Genomic DNA, 20412 nt, shown 5'->3' with positions numbered 1-20412 from the left:
TTCATAATTCTGGGATTCACATTTAGGTCTTTAATCCATGTTGAGTTGGTTTTTGTATAAGGTGTGAGGTGAAGGTCTTGTTTCAATCTTTTGCATATCGCTTTCCAGTTCTGTCAGCACCATCAGTTGATGAGACTATCACCTCCCCATGCAATATATTTAGGTGTTTTGTCAAAAATCAGTTGGCTGTATGTAGATGGGTTTAAGTATAGATTTTTCATTCAGTGTTACAGCTTGAGATGTTAGGAAAGGATCTAATTATTTGGTTCACTAAAGCATGTATTGGGAAGAAAATGGGAATAAGTGGTATCTTGAAACTTGAGATAAGGATAATGGGCAGATAATCAGGAAGCTGGATACATTGGGCCCCTAAATTCTGTTGAATCACTCTTGTTCACATCAGTCTTCCCTTCTGAGGAGATGTTTTATCACTAAGCATACCAGGAGACCCAAAACTTTGCTGTGTTCTGCCAATCAGATTGGGGGAATATAGAGGTAAATTTATTAGTGGAGCCTTACCTACAGACTGATACTGTGAGTCTTGTTAATCTTTGATTTCATCTTGTCACACTTTTCTCAATTCCAGCATACATAATTGGAATAGACACACTGAGCAACTGGCAGATCTCCCACATTGGATCCCTGACATGAGGAATAGGGCTATTATGGTAGGAAAAGCCAAGTGGAAGCCAGCAGAGCTGTGCCCGTACCTAGAAAAATAGCAAACCAAAATCAATACTGCATTCCTGGAAGGTTTGTAAAGATTTCAGAGGGTCACAATCAAGGACTTGAAGGATTCAGGGTTGATGGTTCCCACTACATCCCCATTTAATTTATCTATTTGACTTATACAAAAAACAAATGGATCTTGAAGAATGACAGAGGTTAATCATAAACTTAACCACGTGGTGATCCCAGTTGTACCTGCTGTTCTGTTGTTTGAGAAAATTAATACATCTTCTGGTATCTGTTATGCAGCTATTGATATCAATGTCTTTTTCTCAATTCTGGTTGTGAAGGATCACTAGGAACAGTTTACCTTCAGTTGTGAAGGCCAAAAATACACCTCTACTGTCCTGGCTTGAGTATATCAACTCAATAAAATTAAATTTTGTTTTATTTATCAAGTGACTAAAAAAGGTACTAGTTTTCAGTGGGGCCCAGAACTCGAGAAGACTCTGTATCAGGTTCAGGTTGCTGTGTAAGATGTTCTACCACTTGAACAATATGTTCTGGTTGATCCAATGGTGCTTGAAGTGGCAGTGGCAGGTAGAGATTCAGTTTGTAGACTTGGAAGGTTCCTATTGATGAATTATACTGAAGACCTTTAGGATTTGGAGACAAAGCCCACCTGTTCTCTGTAAATAACTATGCTCCTTTTGAGAAAAAGCTTTTGACTTGTTACTGGATCTCAATAGAGACTGAATGCCTAATCAGGCCACCAAATCACCATGTGGCTTGAGCTGTCCAACAAGAACTGGGTGTTGTCTAACCCATGGAGTCATAAGGTTGGACGTGTACAGCAGCACTCCATTAAATGGAAATGGTATATAGGATACTGGACTTGAGCAGGACCTGAAAGTACAAGTAAGTTGCATGAGGAAGTGGCTCAAATGCCCATGGTATCCACTCTTATCATGTTATTTTCACTTTCCCAGTCAGTACCATGGCCTCATGGGGATTTCCTTATGATCAGTTGACTAAGGGAAAAGTTGTGTTTTGTTTACAGATTATTCTGCATAACATGCGGGTACTACTTGAAAATGGACAGCAACAATACTACAGACACTTTCTGGGGCTTCACTGAAGGACAGTGTTGAAGGAAAATCCTCCCAATAGGCAGAACTTAGAGCAGTGCAACTGGCTGTTCATTTTGCTTGGAAGGAGAAATGGCCAGATATGCAACTGTATACTGATTCATGTACTGTGGCCATTGGTTTAGCTGGATGGTCAGGGACTTGAACATAATTGTAAAATTGGTGATAAGGAGATATGGGGAAGAGATAATGTGGATAGACTTCTATGAATGGACCAAAAGAAGTGAACATACTAGTATGTCATGTGAATGTTCACCAAAGGGTTACATCAGCAGAGGAGGATTTTAACAGTCAAGTGGATAAGATGACATGTTCTGTGGAAATAAATCATCTTTTTTCCCCAGCCACTCCTGTCATTGCTCAGTGGGCTCATGAACAAAGTGGAAATGGTGTCATGGATGGAATTTAGCATGGACGGAGCAACAGGGACTCAGTACTCACTAAAGCTGACTTGGTTACAGCAGTGACCCAATCACACAGCAGGAGAGACCAACACTGAACCTGCCATATGGGAACATTCCTCAGAAAGATCAGCCAGAAACCTGCTGGCAGGTTTATTACATTGGACCACATCCAGCATGGAAAGGGCAGGGTTTTGTTCTTATTAGAATAGATTCTCTGGATATAGATTTACTTTCCTTGCATGCAATGCTTCTACCAAAACTACCATTTGTGAACTTATAGAATGCTTTATGCACCATCACATTATCCCAGACAGCATTGCCTTGGATCAAGGAACTCATTTAACAACTAGAGACATGTAACTATAGGCCTATACTCATATAATTCACTGACTTTAGTATATTTACCATGCTGAAGTAGTTGGCTTGATATAAGGATGGCATGGCCTTCTAAAGACACAATTATAGTGCCAGCTAGGAGTCCTGGTGTGGTGCTGTGGGTTAATGCTAGAGTGCAAGGTCGATTTGAACTGCAAAGTTGGCAGTTCAAGCTTACCAGCCACTTCTTACAGGGTTGCTATGAGTCAGAACTGACTTGATGGCACTTAACAACAAAAAGAATAGGTTGCAGTACCTTGCAGTGGTGGGACAATGTTCTCTAGGAGACTGTATATGCTCTAAACCAGCATACACAATATGGTACTGTTTCTCCAATAACTTTAATTAGTCTGGAGCTATTGAAATGAATCACACTTGTGACACCAAACTGCAAAATTGGTATAACCATTCTTCTCTACTCAGCTGGGTTCGATAATTCATAGCAATGACCACATAGAAGTTAGACACTGCAGTCACAATTATGGGGTTTATTAGAGAAGTGAATAGGTTACAATGCAGGATCAGAATATGCTCAGGACACCATTCTTCCAGTTGGGACAACCTCTTCTTCAGCTATGCCAACAGTCAGGCCTCTCTCTCTGCCCATCCAATGTTAGAAAGCATTTTAGCCTGCTGATAAATGACCACAGGGCATTCCACTTCAGCATAAACAATAGACTGAAGGCACTCAGCTCTAGCTCCAAAGGTCAGCAAACCTAGGTTCCCCCCGCCACCCCCCACCCTCCAGTTACGTTCTTGGAGGCTCCTCACTCTGCAAGCAAGTTTCTTTCCCAGAGTGCTCAGCTTTACTCAGTCTGGGTCCTAGGAAGTCCACCACTCTGTTTAATGCTCTGGCTCTTGGCTCTACTGCTGATGCTCCTCTGATATTTCTCTGGTGTCACAATTCCTTTCCTGGGTTGATGAGATTAAATCCACAAAGATCTCTGGGGGCAAAGGACATACTTCACTTTTACCTTTTCTTCTTGGATGGTAGTGAAATTTCCCTTCCTGCTTCTGAGATGGCTCATTGTTTACATATTAGAGTTCCAGGTTTTCACAATCAGTTATCTCTGTTGACTAGTCACAAAGTAATAATATAATCCCATCAGCATCTTTTCCCACCGTCTCTTACTCAGACCCAGCAGGGCAAAAGTGTTGTCTGGTGGGAGCTACAGACTATGCCTAAAAGATGTAATAAGTAATTCACTACATCATAGGTTTCTCTTAACTCTTCTAGCCCTTTCATATATGATGGATTCATTTCCCCCATATCATTTTAAGTGTAAGCACAGCATGAAAGCATGTAAGCCAGTCACTTCATGCTTTTATCTCTCCCCATTTTAGGTATCCAGTTTCTAAATTGTCCATCCCTATCAACCCAGTACTGAGGAGACAAGCATGCTCCTTGAGCTGAAGATACTTCCATTACAGTTGGAACACTGAGCATCTACATCTACAAGAAATATCTAGTCTAGAGCAAGCCATCAAAATAGCATCAATTTACATTCACAATGCCACACATCTCTCTCTTCATTAAGTTGTTGCTGTTGTTGTTAGGTGCCATTGAGTCAGTACCGATTCATAGCGACCTTATGCACAGTAGAACAAAACACTGCCCGATCCTGGGCCAACCTCACTACTGTTGCCACGCTTGAGTCCATTGATGCTGCCACTTGGCCAATACATCTTGTTGGGGGTCTTCCTCTTTTTGTCTGACCCTCCACCTTACCAAACATGATATCCTTCTCCAGTGACTGGTCCCTCCTAACAATATGTCTGAAGTAGATGAAGTTTGGCCATCTTAGCCTCCAAGGAACACTCTGGCTGTACTTCTTCCAAAACGGATCTATTGGTTCTTTTGGCAGCCCATGGCACTTTCAATATTCTCCTCCAACACCATAACTCAGTAGCATCAATTCTTCTACGGTCTTCCTTTTAGTTCTGGTCAATTCATCCCTATTCATCCTAGCTAGGTCAAATGGATACCAATTGTAAGCTTGGGAGTATACACATAATCCATATACACCTCTCTGCACTTCATATCAGTAGGTTCCTACTCTCTCTCAACCTTTCACTTTACTGTCTCATTTTCCCTGACTTCCATGCATCAGGTGGATCCAGGTGGTCATCACAATAATAATAACAGGCTGTCTGTTCACCAACTCCCTATAACTTTCAGGCCTAGAAGGGAGTTTTCTCTGATGGGCACAGAATTTTCTTGTCTCAATGCAAACTAATTTTTGAAATTCAAAATGCCATCATTTTTCTTTGGGTAGATCTTTCCTTCACAGATAAATCTATTCTCACAGCAGTTCTGGGTGGAGCTCAGGTTTCTATCTAAGCCCCTTACTCTACATATGCTTAAAAAAGAAAGGCTGTGTCTTCTATACAAGTTTTAACTTCCCTTTTAGCATACCCAATCAAGTATAGGCTGAAGGTAGGCATACAAACTCTCTATAGTTCTGGTAGCGTAGTGGCTATGAATCGGGCTGTGAACTGCAAGGTCAGCAGTTCGAAACTACCAGCTGTTCCACGGGAGAAAGATGAGGCTTTCTGCTCCCGTAAAGATTTACAGCCTCGGAAACCCTGTACAGGGTCGCTATGAGTCGAAACCGACTCCACGGCACATAACAACAACAACAACAACATAGTCAAGATACTCAGTAGTTATTCTATCACACATGTGCATACAACCATGGGCCTTTCTGGATTGCAGGATAATCTTATAGGCCCTGACCCTTTATTAGTCATCTTGTTTAACCACCCAGGCAACTTCAATAAGCAGCTTTTCTCCCCTCAATTGCAGCATAATATTTTTTACATTTCTTTGATACATTACAGTTAACCATCAAAATGACCTTCTAAGAATAAACAGTTTTACATCCCATGTCCCTTCATTATTTCTCTTACAAAACCCATGTTTTCCTGAATCTGGAGCCATTGGAACAAATCTCACTTCTGACCCCAAACTGCAAAAAAACATTACACCAAACCATCCCTACCACAGCACTTTCTACTCAACTGGGTTCAATAATTCATTACAATGACTCAGAAGAACTCAGACACAATATTCACAGTTATGAGATTTATTAGGATAATAAACCATTTCAAGAGGTAGTATATGGCTCAACCTTGGAACAACAGGGCTCTGTGACGTAGTGGCTGAGCAGAAACCTATTTTGATTTTCCTCCTTTTCCTTTAGTTGTAACTTAATTTTCAAAAAAAAAATATTGAAATAGGTTTACAAATACTAATTACTACAGTATTGTAACTAAAACATCAGAAACGTTGACAAAATCAATTAATATAAAAGCATGCAGCAGCAAAGACAAGAGGACGTACTTGTACCATGTGCAGTACAGATGAAATGATTGTGTCATTGTAATTGGGTAATAATGATAGCTATGACTATGCTTTATAGGGTTCAAAAAGTAACATAGAATCTTAGCCTTGTAGGTACACTGATACATGGAAGCTGGGCTTATGTTACACGTAATTACGGGGACATTTTAATAAAAAATAATAAATTTCTGCTGAAACACTGCACAAAATTGTTTATAGTCACTTTGGTGTAATCCGCTCTGGCAATGTTACCCCAAAGGGTCCTCCTTCACCCCCTCCCCCAGATGGTGTCTACCCAACATATTTTAGATAACGCCTTTGTTTATGTACCTCTTTTTCTTGTATCATAAAGATTCTTTTGGAGGTTCAAGTTTAGTGTTCGAGATAGACAGAGAATGGTGGTTCCAGAAAATATCGCCAAATGTCTGAATATTCCACTAGAGGAAAACCGTTCTTCTATTTTTGCGTGAGTAACAGAGACACAATTGCTCTGAGAGCTGAGCATGAAAACACAGTCCTAGTGGTGAACGGTGAAGTGTTGGGTAAAGAAAGTGGTGTGTAGCAGTCCCAGCGTAGGGCTTCCAGGCTTCATTTTGCCAGAGAACACTCATCAGGGACCCCCGCATCTGGGGGAACCGGAGTCGCAGAGGTATCTGAGAACCTAGCCGAATGTACTCTTTTCACCTGACTCACGCTAAGAGGTAAAGAAGAAAATATAAAAACTACAACCAGCTAGAAAAAAATAAAATAAAATAAAATAAAAACTGTGAATGAATGAGTTTTGGGGGAAGATTTTTTTCATCAATCAGGGATAGAAGAATTTTTCTACTGCCTGTGCTCAAGTATGGGCCCAAGCAGCAGGAGCACAGGCGGTCAGTCAGGGCGGGAACATTGCTCTGTTGTGCCGCTAGGTGGTACTGAGAACACGGGCTTGGCTAGGGGGCTTCCTGTTGGGAGGGGGAGGGGCCGGACCGCGTCGCCAGGTTGCTTTGCTGGGCGGGGCCAGGTTGCGCTACTTGGCACTGCTGGAGTCTAGAGGATCGTGTTATTGAGGGGATGACTCTAGGCTCCCGCTGTTACAGCCGGTGGATGCCAGGTGTACCGGCTGAGGCCAACCTCGGAGCTGGGGTCTGACTTGCTGCAGTGGAAGAGAAGGAGGCACTGCGGAAGCAGGACTGGTAAGAAAAATGACAACTTGTTTACTTGGAATTGCACGAAGTGAATGCAAAATTATGCTTACTTTCAGCTGCGGAAGAGTGAAAATGCTGGCAGCTAGCTTGTCTTGTTGTTGATATGTGCTGTGGAGTCGTTCTGACTCATAGCAACCCTGCACAGGGTTTCCGAGGCTGTAAATCTTTATGAGAGCAGAAAGCTTCATCTTTCTCTCCCGGAACAGCTGGCAGTTTCGAACTGCTGACCTTAAGGTTCGCAACCCAATTCATAACCACTATGCTACCAGCTCTCCTAGAGGTTGGTGTGAAGTTTAATCAATAACTAAATTAATCAACACCTGAAATAGAACTATACAACAAAGGATAACAATTCAATGCTATTATCAATATTAATATTGAGAATGATGACAGGAATTCTCTGTCCTGAGAGGCTCTGTGTGTGTGCGGTGTGTGGCGGAGTGGGTGGATTTTCGAATATATAATAAGAGAGCAATCGTGCACAAAAAAGAGTGAGATATATTGTTCTGTTGTTGTGTGCCATCAGTTGTTTTCAACCCATAGCGACCCTGTATAGGGTTTCCAAGGAGCGGCTGGTGAGATTGAACCACAGACCTTGAAGATCAAACCTACTTTGCAGTCCAGCGCCACACCAGGACCCCCTATCTTGTGCTTGTTAAGTGCCGTCAGGTCGATTCCGACCCATAGTGACCCTGTATAGGGTTTCCAAGGAGCAGCTGGTGAGCTTGAACCACTGACCTTGCAGTTCAAACGAGTTTGCAGTCTGACGCTTTAGCCCACAGCGCCACACAAGGACTCCTATCTTGTGCTAGTACTTAGCAAATTTACATGCTTTGCTGCTCCAGTTTGTGCTCATGTGGAATTTATAAGATTATTAGTCAGACTTCTTGAAGTTTCAACTAATCTTGAGAAAGTATTTATTGAGGGAAAACAACATTCTGCTTCCCTTAATTTTAACATGCACGTGTAATTTAAGCTTACAAATGTGAAGACAGTAACATTTTAATGATGACTGAATCTTAATGGATGTTGAAGTTAAGATGCACCTATTTCTCTTAAAGGAATATGGGCCTATAAATTCTTCAAATATTTGAGCTCACCTGAAGATGATATAATGCACGCGCCATAGCAGTGCGATAATCAGGAAGGTCGAGTGAATTTTGTAGCAAACACTTAATGGGACATTTCTGAGAGTGAAATTGGGCACCAGGACAACAGGCAAAAAAACAAAACAAAAACAAAACCCCCCAAAAAAGTGGCACTGTCCTGGTCACACAAAGATGAATGTGTGTGAAAGAATGGGAGCTTGGGGAAAAGAATACAGGAAGAGCTGTTGAAAACCTGTAACCTGCAGAGACAGCACTTTGGAGATAAGAGCTTTATGTAAGATGGGGCAAGCCAGATGGGACTCTTAGACGTGTATCCCTGCAGATGTCCCTTTCTTAGACTTTGCTTGCTTTTGGTGTCCTGCTGTATTTCTTTGGTAGGCTGGATCATGATCTCAAAACTTATTTTACAGTAAATTTACTGCCAAGAAGAGGAGGCATTTTCCTCCGACAATGAACTCCTCATTTCACTCATACTTCTTGGATCTCAACCTGAATGCCACAGAGGGCAACATTTCAGAACCAAATGTCAAGAACAAGTCTTCACCATGTGAAGACATGGGTATCGCTGCAGAAGTGTTTCTGACTCTGGGTCTCATCAGCCTCTTGGAGAACATCTTGGTCATTGGGGCCATAGTGAAGAACAAGAACTTGCACTCACCCATGTACTTCTTCATCTGCAGTTTGGCTGTGGCTGACATGTTGGTAAGCATGTCCAATGCCTGGGAGACCATCACCATATACTTGCTAAATAACAAGCATCTAGTGATAGCTGATGCTTTTGTGCGTCACATTGACAATGTGTTTGACTCTATGATCTGCATCTCCGTGGTGGCTTCTATGTGCAGTTTGTTGGCCATCGCAGTGGACAGGTATGTCACCATCTTCTATGCCCTGCGCTATCACTACATCATGACTGTGAGGCGCTCAGGAGTTATCATCGCCTGCATCTGGACCTTCTGCACAGGGTGTGGCATCATCTTCATCATTTACTACGAATCTACTTATGTCATCATTTGCCTCATTTCCATGTTTTTCACCATGCTGTTCCTCATGGTGTCCCTGTACATACACATGTTCCTCATGGCACGGACTCATGTCAAGCAGATAGCAGTACTGCCTGGATACAAGTCTATGAGGCAGAGGACCAACATGCGTGGTGCTGTCACCCTGTCCATGTTGCTGGGTATCTTCATTGTGTGCTGGGCCCCCTTCTTCCTCCACCTCATTTTAATGATTTCTTGTCCTCAGAATCTCTATTGTTCTTGCTTTATGTCTCACTTCAACATGTACCTCATACTAATCATGTGTAATTCTGTGATTGATCCTCTGATATATGCCTTCCGAATCCAGGAGATGCGAAAGACCTTTAAAGAGATTATTTGTTGCCATGGCTTCAGAATCACCTGCAGAATCCCTAGCAGGTACTGAACAAATATATCTCATTTTCATTGTGGCTCTCTTTTCTCATTTGGTTACTTTGTCACAAGTCAGTTAGCTGAAGCTGAAGGGTAAGCAAACCCTGCATTCCCTTTGTTTTCCATCTTAAGATGTACTACCCCCTGCCCCCCTCTGTGACTGTTGTATCAACTAGGCACAAGCTACTTATTCATTTGGGAACATTGTTGTTATATGACGTTGACTCAGTTATGACACATAGTGACCCTGTATAGGGCTTTCAAGGAGCGGCTAGTGTGTTTGAACCACTGACCTTGTAGCAGTCCAATGCTTATCTTACAGCACTGTGACAAATGCTAACTGCATTTTTGCCTATTATTGAAGCAAGCTATCGTATCCACTCTTCCTCTAAGTCAGTGTGTGTGTTCAGGGAAGGTAGAACAACCTGATTTCAAGTCTCAGCAGGAGTCAGAGCATCCTGATGGTCATGTAAGAAGAGCTGTAAATCTATGGCATAGGTGAGCCAGAAATAGGGCCACACTCTGCTGGATGCTCCTGGGAGTCTTGCATGCTTTTCAGAGGCAGAACAGAGTAGTCAGCTTCATTCTTTTTCAGATTTTATATACATTTGTTATGGGTTATCTCTAAAATTCTGCCTGCCTTAATATTTGGTTTTATGGTTTGTATCCATAATTGTCTGAAGGTAGAATTTCCTTAATCATATTTCTGTCAATTATATTTTTACGCTTACCCAGACATAAAATGTTATGCTACAAACCTTCTTTTGTGTATTGTAAAGATCTATGACTCATTTATAGTGTCTTATTTGGACTCTATCCAGGGTTGTCAAGTGAGTGTTTAGGGGTCCTGTTATGGGCTTGGAAGGGGCACCCTGTGTTACATATAACTCATGTTAATGGCCATTTGACTTGTCCAGACTGTGCCTTGGTGTCTGAAACTCTGTCACTGTGTACTTTATGGTATATCAATCTTACTTGAATAGCTATGGAAGCCATATATTCCATCTGTGCCCTAGGGAATTCCATTTTTCCACTTTGTAATGGAATGAGAAACAGGTCCTGACTCCACCACTATCTGGCTGTGTGGCCTTAATCCTCTTATTCCAGGTTCCACATCTGTGTTGACTTTCCAAGATTGTCATAAGAACTGTGTGGGAAAGTGTGAGAATACCTTGTACAATTGTAAAGCACCATAGGGATTTGTCCTTTATATGAAAGAAATTATTCAATGGATAGATACAAGGGAAGACACAAAATAGTGGTTAAATCAGTGGCCTGATGTCTGGAGGTCCATAGTGGGGTCCTCATCTCTCTGAAGCAAAGGGTTTGTACTCTAGTAACTGATATTCCACCATATTGTTTTTGTTATTAATATTTTCTTTTTTGTTTTGGACTTTCATGTATAGAATGTTTCCAGTGAGGAAAAAATGCAAATAAAGCAGTAAGGGGAAAAAAACACAAATAAAGACTGTTGTTGTTGTTGTTAATTGTCATCGAGTCAGTTCTGATCCATAGTGGCTTTGTATAGGGTTTTTGAGGAGCAGCTGTTGAGTCTGAACTGCCAACCTTGAGGTTCAAATTGGCTTTGCAATCCAACACGTTTACCTACAGCGCCACACCAGCACTCCAAAACCTATTAAGGCCACACAGTAATGTACTACTGTTATAGAAGAGAGACCCTTCTGTTGAAGTCAGAGGAACAGAGCTCAGAGTCAAGAAAAAAATGGCACTGGTGTGAACAGTGTAAATGGTAAGTTGGCAGGTTGTGAGCAGCTGAATTTTGAGGGAGGCAATTAATCCTTTTAATACTTCTTGTTCTTTTTAGTTGAAAGTAAACTTAGTGCTTATTATTATTGTTTAACAAATGTGTATTTAATTTGTTAATAGCTGTGAGTACTTATTGAGGTCAGCTAGGATTCTGATCCTATAGATAGAATAAGACTATTATCTTGTGGTTTAAATTGCTTGTGTCTGGGAATTAATTTCTCATTGGGTTATTTATTTGCTTTAGGTTTATGACTTATGAAAGTAAGTTGAAAAGTATTGTTCATACATGCACAGGTTTATTCCAAACAAAACATACTTAAATATGTCTCTGCAATAAGCGGGTAGCTGCAGACAAGGTCTCTCAGTAATACACTTGTCTTAGTCTCACTAGGGTACCTTCAAAATAAAGTCCAATCAAAACGTGGCTTCTGAGGGGAATCTGGTGGGCTAGTTAGATCTACGGCAGAGAGGTCAGCTCAGAAGGAGAGAGTGACTGTTTTGGAATTCCCAGGGGGTATAATGACAAATTTGCTATACAAGATCTCTTTAAAGTATTCAAAAGCAAAGACGTGCCTAAGGACTTAGGTGTGCCTGACCCAGGCAATGGAATGTTCAGTAGCCTCATATGCATGTGAAAGTTAGACAATGATAAGGAAAAACATAGAAGAATTAATGTATTTGCATTGTAGTGTTTGAGAAGAATATTAAAAGTACCATGGACTGCCAGAAGAACAAACAAACCTGTGTTAGAAGTACAAGCAGAATGCTTCTTAGAAGCCAAGATAATCAGACTTCGTGTCTCATCTTAGGACATATCAGAAGGGACCAGTCCCTGGAGAAGGATATCATGGCTAGTAAAGTGGAGGGTCAGTGAAAAAGAGAGACCCCCAGTGAAATGGATTGGCGCGATGGCAGCAGCAATGGACTCAAGTGTAACAATGGCTGTGAGGTTGCCATAGACTGGGATGTGTTTTGTTTTATTGTTCATAAGGTCGCTATGAGTTGGAACCGACTCGATGGTACTTAACAACAACAGCAACAATGACAACAAGGGGTAATCTTGATACATTTTATCAAAGGACACAGGATGATCATGGGAGCTTATTATGAAGTAATTTTTAGATTAGAAAACAGCATTGGTGAGAAAAAGTTCACAAAATTGAACCAAAATATTTTTTTCCATCATGAAAATATACCTGCTCTTTCTTTGCAGATAGTAAGGGCTGTCCTATGAGAAGTTTGCTGGGAAACCTTACTCTGATCATGGCCTCTCAGAAGTCTTTTTGTTCCCCAAACTCAAAGAACATTTAAAAAGAACAGATTTTGAATCCCTGGGATGTTGAAACTACCGTTTTGATGTGGGGAATATCAAAGAAACAATAGGTTCACACTGGATATTTTTGCTTAATAAAAATGTATATGATTTTCTACTAATACTTTTGGAGTTACTTTCATATTTTAAGATCTGACTTTTTACATAAATGTCTTTAAGGAAATGCTCAGATGTCTTTTAATCTCTCTATAAATAACCCAATATTTGGATGTATCTTCATTTGAAAGGAATACCTTCATATAGTTACTTGGTGAATAAATATGCCAATGCCTGACACTCGAAGGCAAAATCCCCAGACAATCCATATAATTTTCAGAATTGTCTTGTATTATATATCAATTCTTTCTGTTTCTGTATGAATTTTATTTGATATTAAAAATGTGTTCAAAGAAATGATTAATAAAATGGAAGGACCAGATCACCCATTTGAACTAGTGATTCTGATCTGTGATCATCAGAGTGCTTTAGGTTTTCTGCTGAGTTTTCAGCAGCTACTATAGGATTGAGGGAGCTCTGGTATGGTGCTATGGGATAAAGCACTGACTGAAAGGCTCAAACACACCGCTTTTTGGAAGCCCTGTATGGGGTCACTGTGAGTCAGAACCGACTCTACAGCACTTAACAACAGCAGCAGCAACTACAGAATTAGAAGGTAAGTTAATTGGTGAATTAGAAAATTTTCTATTTTTCCCTTTTTATGTTGCATATATTTTATTATACTAATAGATTCTCATATTAAAATGGTAACTTAGTGAAATAACCTTCCTTTTGGTATATGAATCATATGATAATACAAAGCTATACATTTAAAAACCCTCATTGTGTAACAACAGAAAATTTTTTCCTTTTGTACAGGGGTACATGCAAGTAAACCTAATTTGGTTTTATTTTTTCAAAATCTCCAAAGATAAAGGTATGTTAAAACCTAATTAAAATAAAATTTTGAAGGGTTTACTAAATTACCGGTCTCTGGCATAATTTTCTGTTTTCTCTTTTTTCTATTGTTTCTTAGCATATTTCCATCTAGCTCTATACACTTACCATCTCTCTAACCCTTACCCAACAAATTCTGTGCTCTTCCATTTACACCACATCAAAACGGCAGTTTTGACATTCCCAGAGATTCAAAACATGTTCCTTTTAAAACTCATCTGTTTTTTCCTTGCCTTTTTCATTGATTCAAATGCACCATTAAAAAAAAAAAAAAAATCACACTCATAATCATTGTCAAATTTTGTTTTCTTACCTTGAAATGATACTTTTCCCTTTCCTTTTTCTTAAATTTGCAACCTTTTGACTTTAGTTTGTGTATGGATATTTGCTGATTTTCCATGATTTTTTTTCCTCAATGCTTCTTCTTTGACCTCTCCTTCTAGTACTTACCACATTGCTTCTTTGTCCCTTAATTGTAGGTTACCATTACTTGCATCTTTGGCTTTACTTAGTATTTCTTTAACTATTTATCTAAATAGAATTACTCCCTCTTTTGCTCCTGTGACAAAGTCTATCCATTTTATTTCTCCTTGATTTGAGAAACAGATGCGCACATTTTCTCTATAGGTCTGATCATCTAAGTAACCTGAAAATTTCAGCAAGCAGCTCACCTTTTATTCTAGAGACTTCATTTCAGTATTTTCTGTAGAGTTCCGATTTTTTTTTCTTACTCTTGTTTAGCTAATAATTGAGTGCCACTTTATTTTGTTTTCTTTCTTTATTCTGTTTTACAAAGAAATCTTCCTGTATCTTTGTACTTCTTAACCAGGGGTCTCTATGAACTTCTTAGCAGATTCAATACTATAAAACACAAATGTTGATCTCATAGATGTTTTGCTGGTGATGCTGTAGGTTAAGCATTAGGTTTCTAACTGAAAGGTCAGTGATTCAAACCCACAACCTCCTCTGTAGAAGAAAGATAAGGCTGTCTGCTCCAGTAAAGATTTAGGCTTGGAAACCCAAAAGAGCAGTTCGACTTCATCCTATCAGTTTGCTGTGAGTTGGAATCAGCTTGATGGCTGTGGGCTAAATGCTTTGTGCAATGCTCTTCTCATCTGAGTAGTTAGTAATTGACCTTTGTCTTCTAACCATTCTTCTGTGTCACCAAGGGTTGTGTCACTTGGGAAACCTTTAATAGAAACAGATTTTTTTTTTTAACTTGGAAATCTTCCTGCTTGGAGATTTTAGTTTTACGTTTACTTATTTCCATGAATTCTATGAATACTTCACTGCTTCAATTATTACATTAAATTCTGTTGTAAAGGGTTTAACTTCTTGAATTTTATCATTATCTCCAAAAGTACTTAGGCTTCATCCATTTTTATCTGTTCCTTTGACAGTTTGTACCATGGCAAATTAAAGCCACCAAAATAATACTCCGTTTGATGACAGATTTTGGCCATCAGCACAGCCATTTTTTTTTACTGTTATCAATTCTGGACATTGTAGTTATTTGAAAAATTTTCTTTGTGGTTCTGATAAAGCAAAAATATTCTATAGGATCATTAGCAAGAGTAATGCCCTGACTTCCAAGCCTGATAAAATTGTCTTGACAGTATTTTCTGTAGGATGGCCATTTCTCAATTCAAAATGACTTTACTTCCTAAAAATCTAATGAAGTTGCACACTTGGCATCATATACTATCTGACTCCTATATCTCAGTCAGCTTGTAGACTGAGATAAGTATGCTCATAATAGGGCTAGGAGAATCTCTGTAATCAAATAGCTAATGGGACATGAATTATTTCAAGACTTAATATGTGAAAAATTGTTAGTCAATTTAAGATCTGACATACAATTTAAAAATGAACCATGGAATCACATATCAGACATGTTGTTAAATGTGTGACACTTAACATGGAAGAGTATTACTCTCCCATGCCTGAAACATCAGGTCTCACTGGTGAGTGTGGGATTACATTAAGAATTTTGGATGAGGGAGTAACTGAAAAGTTACTCAAGTATCTGTGTCTCAGGTCTAGGTATGGATCCTCCTGACCTGGAGACTAATAAACTTAAAGAACACTTTGTCTCATCCCTTCTACAAGCCAACAAATAATAGAGGAACAAAGAGCACAAAGACACTCCCATTAAAGAATGGGAAGAAGGGAAGACATAGCATTCTATCTCAAGTGCTCGTTAAGTTCACATAACTAGTGGCTACCACATTAGACAGTACAGATCTAGACCTATTTCTTAGACTATTTTTCCTGTTGATCCCATGCCTCTTTCTTTATCTTATTTTGTATAGGGTTTGAGTGTATCAGGCTTTGAAGGAGAATAATGCCTTTAACGTTTGTTCTCTGAATATTCTCTTTCTGCCAAATTGAAAGGATTCATTGGATGCTACATAATTAGTTGGACCTTAACACTGAGACATCTTATCTAATCCATTCAGAGGACTGAACGTTAATGGTAAGGAAAGCCATCCCTTGATGTGATCCTAGTGCCAAATTTGAGTTTTCATTGGTCTTAGTTTTATCTTTAATTTGTTAGGTTAAGAAGAGCTTTCTCTTGCCCCCCTGAAGTTCCTGACTAGATTTTCTTGAATCTTTTTTTCTTCTGCTTGCATGAAGCTAGTTCTTTCCTTAGCTCGTCACTTTCTTGTAGTGTCTCCCAAAGGCAGCAACAGTACGGTTGCTATCAGTATGCATATACACTACTGATGTTCTATTTTCCAACCTTTCCCCAGAAAGATATTGTTGTTGTTGTTGTTATGTGCCATCGAGTCGGTTCCGACCTATAGCGACCATGTATAGGGTTTCCGAGGGTGTAAATCTTTACGGGAGAAGAAAGCCTCATCTTTCTCCCGCAGAGCAGCTGGTAGTTTCGAACCGCTGACCTTAAGGTTCACAGCCCGATTCGTAACCACTATGCTACCAGAGCTCCTTCCAGATAAATATATATAGTATATTATATTAAAGTTTGAGAAGCATGGCCTAGACTATCCTGTCAACCACAAAAGTGGTAGAATCCAAACTTAAAATATGTCCATAGACAGCAAGGAAGGGTGCAAAACAGAGAACTTGAATGACAGATAATATACTATACCAGATAAATATATATAGTATATTATCTGTCATTCAAATTCTCTGTTTTGCACCCTTCTTTGCTGTCTATGGACATATTTTAAGTTTGGATTCTACCACTTTTGTGGTTGACAGGATAGTCTAGGCCATGCTTCTCAAACTTTAATATACATATGAAACATAAGGGAGTTTGTTAAAATGCAGATTCAGATTAGGTGGGTTTGGAGCAGAAAATATTTTGCATTTCTAACAAGCTCTCAGATGTTGTTTACCAAGAACCACACTTTCAGAACTAACATGATCCTGTAGAAACAAACAGCCTCCAAGTCTCAGTGATTTAACATAACAGAAGTTTATGTTTCCAACATGCTTTATGTTCAATACAAATTAACAGGTAGTCTCACTGTAGTTACTCAAGAACCCAGGCTGAGAGAAGCTCTCCCCTGTCAAACACTTAAATGTAGGTTTCTGTTTCCACTCAATTTACTTGCTAAAAAAAGTCACATGGAACATCAAATTGGGTAGAGACATCCTATCCTCTATGAACCTAGAAGGAGAATAACTGGATATTAGGGACTAGCATCTATCATGTGTTCAGTCTGCTGTTAGGAGTGTGGCCACTGCAGTGTGACTGTCCTCTGGATACTTTATATATTTGAGAATGAATTTGGTAACATAGATATAATATTACACAAATATCTAGAATGTAGGACATAGTGCTTTCCCACATCACTGCTTCTCACAGGTGGTTATGGGGCACATAACAGGATTCTGAAGTGAGAAGATGAGTTTGGAAAGCATCTAACATTTTGGGATATATTTGACTGTTTCCTGCATCCCCTTTGAAAATAGGAAGACTAATTCTTGAACTTATTAGGTCAAGTCCTTGAAGGATTTATACAGTTGTAGAAGAAAGGGGAATATGGAATGGGAAAGTACTGGGTACAAATTCATGCTTGTTAAGGGTGAAAATCACCTGTTCAGAGCTAAGGGTATATGTTGAGGCAGTTGTGGAGAACAACTAAAATATATTGAAGAGTCTAGCTACCCCTCCTTCACATGTGCCTGCCTACGTCCACAAAACACAGAAAAGAGGACAAAATTGGAGTGGCCTTCCAGAGCAGAGTTGCTGGAGGAGATGGCAACAATGACGGCCCCGTAACCGAGAAAAGATACTGGGCATGACCATCATCAACATTGTCAATACTCTTGCCAATACTACTTGTGAGCACAATACTACTTGTGAGCACTACTTGCATCCACTGAGAAGCTTGTGAACAGCAATGTGAACAGCGATGTGAACAGGAATGGTGAGCAGTGCTTTGTGTGTACACAATGCTTCCAGCAGTTTGCAGAAGGATCTTTCTATGCGTCTGAAGGGAGAAAGTGTTATGAACATGATTTTCAGATGCTTTTTGCTCCTTTCTATCAGTGTGATGAATTTATTGTTGGCAGAGCTCTGGTAGCATAGTGGTTACGAATCGGGCTGCTAACCCCAAGGTTGGCAGTTCGAAACTACCAGCTGTTCCATGGGAAAAAGATGAGGCTTTCTGCTCCTGTAAAGATATATAGCCTCGGAAACCCTGTGCAGGGTCACTATGAGTTGGAACCGACTTCATAGTACTTAACAACAACAACAAAAGTTATTAAAGCTAGAAAACACTGGCATCCCTAGTGTTTCTGCTGTGACATCTATGAGGAAATTTTGGCAGATACTAAGTTTGTCAAGATTGCAAGAATGTTTGTTCCTGTCATAACTGTGAGAAAGCCTGAGGCCTTGGAAAATGAATCTACTGGAAATGTCATGTCATCATGGATGAACAACCACTGATACTTAACAATGATCCTTACCATCCAGATAATTTCAACTGTTCCAACTGTGGAAGGAACTGACCGCTGATGCCCAAGAGTTGAAAGAACAGTACTGCTTCCTGTGCTGTGATGAAGTGACGGAGGCCCCATCTGTGGAGGTTGTTGACAGCCCATTGAAAGATGTGTGGTAACTGCCATGGGCAAGCAATGACATGTGGAACATTTTCTTGTGCCAAGCCTTTTCTTGGGCATCAACATTATGAACGGAAATGCCTGGAATACTGTGAAACCCACTATAACTAACTATTTGTTGATGCTTGTTTCTATTGTAACTGTGTTATTGAAGGTGATGTGGTTTCTGCTCTTAATAAAGTCTGGCATGTGAATTGTTTTGCCTGTTCTACCTGAAACACTAAATTAACACTCAAGAATAAATTTGTGGAATCTGACATGAAGCCAGTCTGTAAGAAGTGCTATGAGAAATTTCCACTGAATTGAAGAAATGACTTAAGAAACTGAGATCTTAGGGAAGAAGTAATTGTCTTAAATTTTTTTTTTTACTTTTATGGAAAGATAAGAAATCACCAATATTATTTGACTTAATCAAATTTTTTTCAAGTTGTATTTCAAAACAGTAGAGCTGGAAAGAGAGTTAACTGAATGATTTTATCTCTTTTTTTTCCCAGAAAAAGAAGAAAAAAAAGTTTGTGACACATATCTAAACATAGCTGAAATCAAGATTTGCCTTTGTTAATTCTCATCAATTTATTAACATATGCTATACACTGTACTTAATAGCAAAATATCATATGGTTAGATGTTAATTAAGGTCTAAAATAATTAACTATAACATGATAAAATGAAAGTAAGGAGTCAACTTTTACATGACTCAGATTGGAAAAAAAAACCCAATATAGACTTAAAAAAATTATTATTATTCAAAAGAAAATTACTTCCAACTAGTTTTAGGAGAAAGTATGAAAAAGAAAAATAACACACCAAGAAAAACAAGTCTTAGGAAAATCTGGCACATCTAGCAAAGTATTAGCTGTAAAATGGCCATATACATTACAGAAACAAGAAAAAAAATATTCAAAACTGCTTGATATTGTTACATTTTTGTTACATGCAATAAATTATGCTTAATTTTGAAGTTTGGTCTTCTTGTAGACTTCCACTTCATTTTTATAAATAGTTGACAGCAGTTATAGCTAACTAATAGTATACCTTTTAAATTTTTGTATAAAAATCTTATACCTGTATCTAAATCTAAAGTACAGTGTACTTTACAATATTGGACAAATGAAGTATTTTTTTAACCATTTTATCATTAATTATGTGATAGTTTACATGGGAGAACATTAGCTTTACATTCATCCTATCGTATATTGTTACATTGCCATGGTTATAATCCCCTCTATGCATCATCAACCAACCAAAGGGTACACTCCACAAGCCTCCTGCCCCCTGGACATCAGCACACAGCCCCTCTCCCTCTCTGGGTCTAGAGTTCCCAGCTGCTCCATCTCTCCACATCATCATCTCTGCTGCCATCTCTGGCATCACTGCTTCTCTGGGTAGGGTCCCGCATCATGCTCTTCTCCCTTGATGGTCCCAGGGAACTCTGCTCCTGGCCTGCAAAGTCAACCACTTCCTTCCTTTTGCTACAAAATGTCTACCATTACATTTCCAACCCTCACAGTCAGTCCTGATATTAATTATTCACTATTGTGCCACTTGAGTGCTATCCTCCTCTCCTTTCATCAGTCCCACTCAGACAGATTGGATACTCCTCAGTGGAGATTCTACTTTCCTTCATACCCT

The 20412-nt window shown here is 39.4% G+C and overlaps 1 protein-coding gene and 2 pseudogenes across 1 annotated transcript; 2 read left to right on the top strand and 1 right to left on the bottom strand.

Annotated features, from left to right (window-relative positions):
* The first annotated feature begins 8655 nt into the window (after window positions 1–8655).
* Window positions 8656–9666, top strand: MC5R (melanocortin 5 receptor). Its single transcript, XM_006876579.1, has one exon. It carries the CDS (start codon window positions 8689–8691, stop codon window positions 9664–9666), a length of 978 nt encoding a protein of 325 aa, XP_006876641.1. The 5' UTR covers window positions 8656–8688.
* A 418-nt stretch (window positions 9667–10084) lies between these two features.
* LOC102834285 lies at window positions 10085–15161 on the bottom strand (annotated as a pseudogene).
* A 443-nt stretch (window positions 15162–15604) lies between these two features.
* Window positions 15605–19115, top strand: LOC102833888 (annotated as a pseudogene).
* The last annotated feature ends 1297 nt before the right edge of the window (window positions 19116–20412 follow it).

Source organism: Chrysochloris asiatica, unplaced genomic scaffold (assembly GCF_000296735.1).
Source record: "Chrysochloris asiatica unplaced genomic scaffold, ChrAsi1.0 scaffold00392, whole genome shotgun sequence".
Taxonomy (NCBI): domain Eukaryota; kingdom Metazoa; phylum Chordata; class Mammalia; order Afrosoricida; family Chrysochloridae; genus Chrysochloris; species Chrysochloris asiatica.
Note: the sequence above shows the minus strand (reverse complement) of the source record. Positions and strands in the feature narration are given on the sequence as shown.

Bases quoted from the DNA above. Each gene is read 5' to 3' on its own strand.
- MC5R (XM_006876579.1), top strand. From the start codon at position 8,689: ATGAACTCCTCATTTCACTCATACTTCTTGGATCTCAACCTGAATGCC.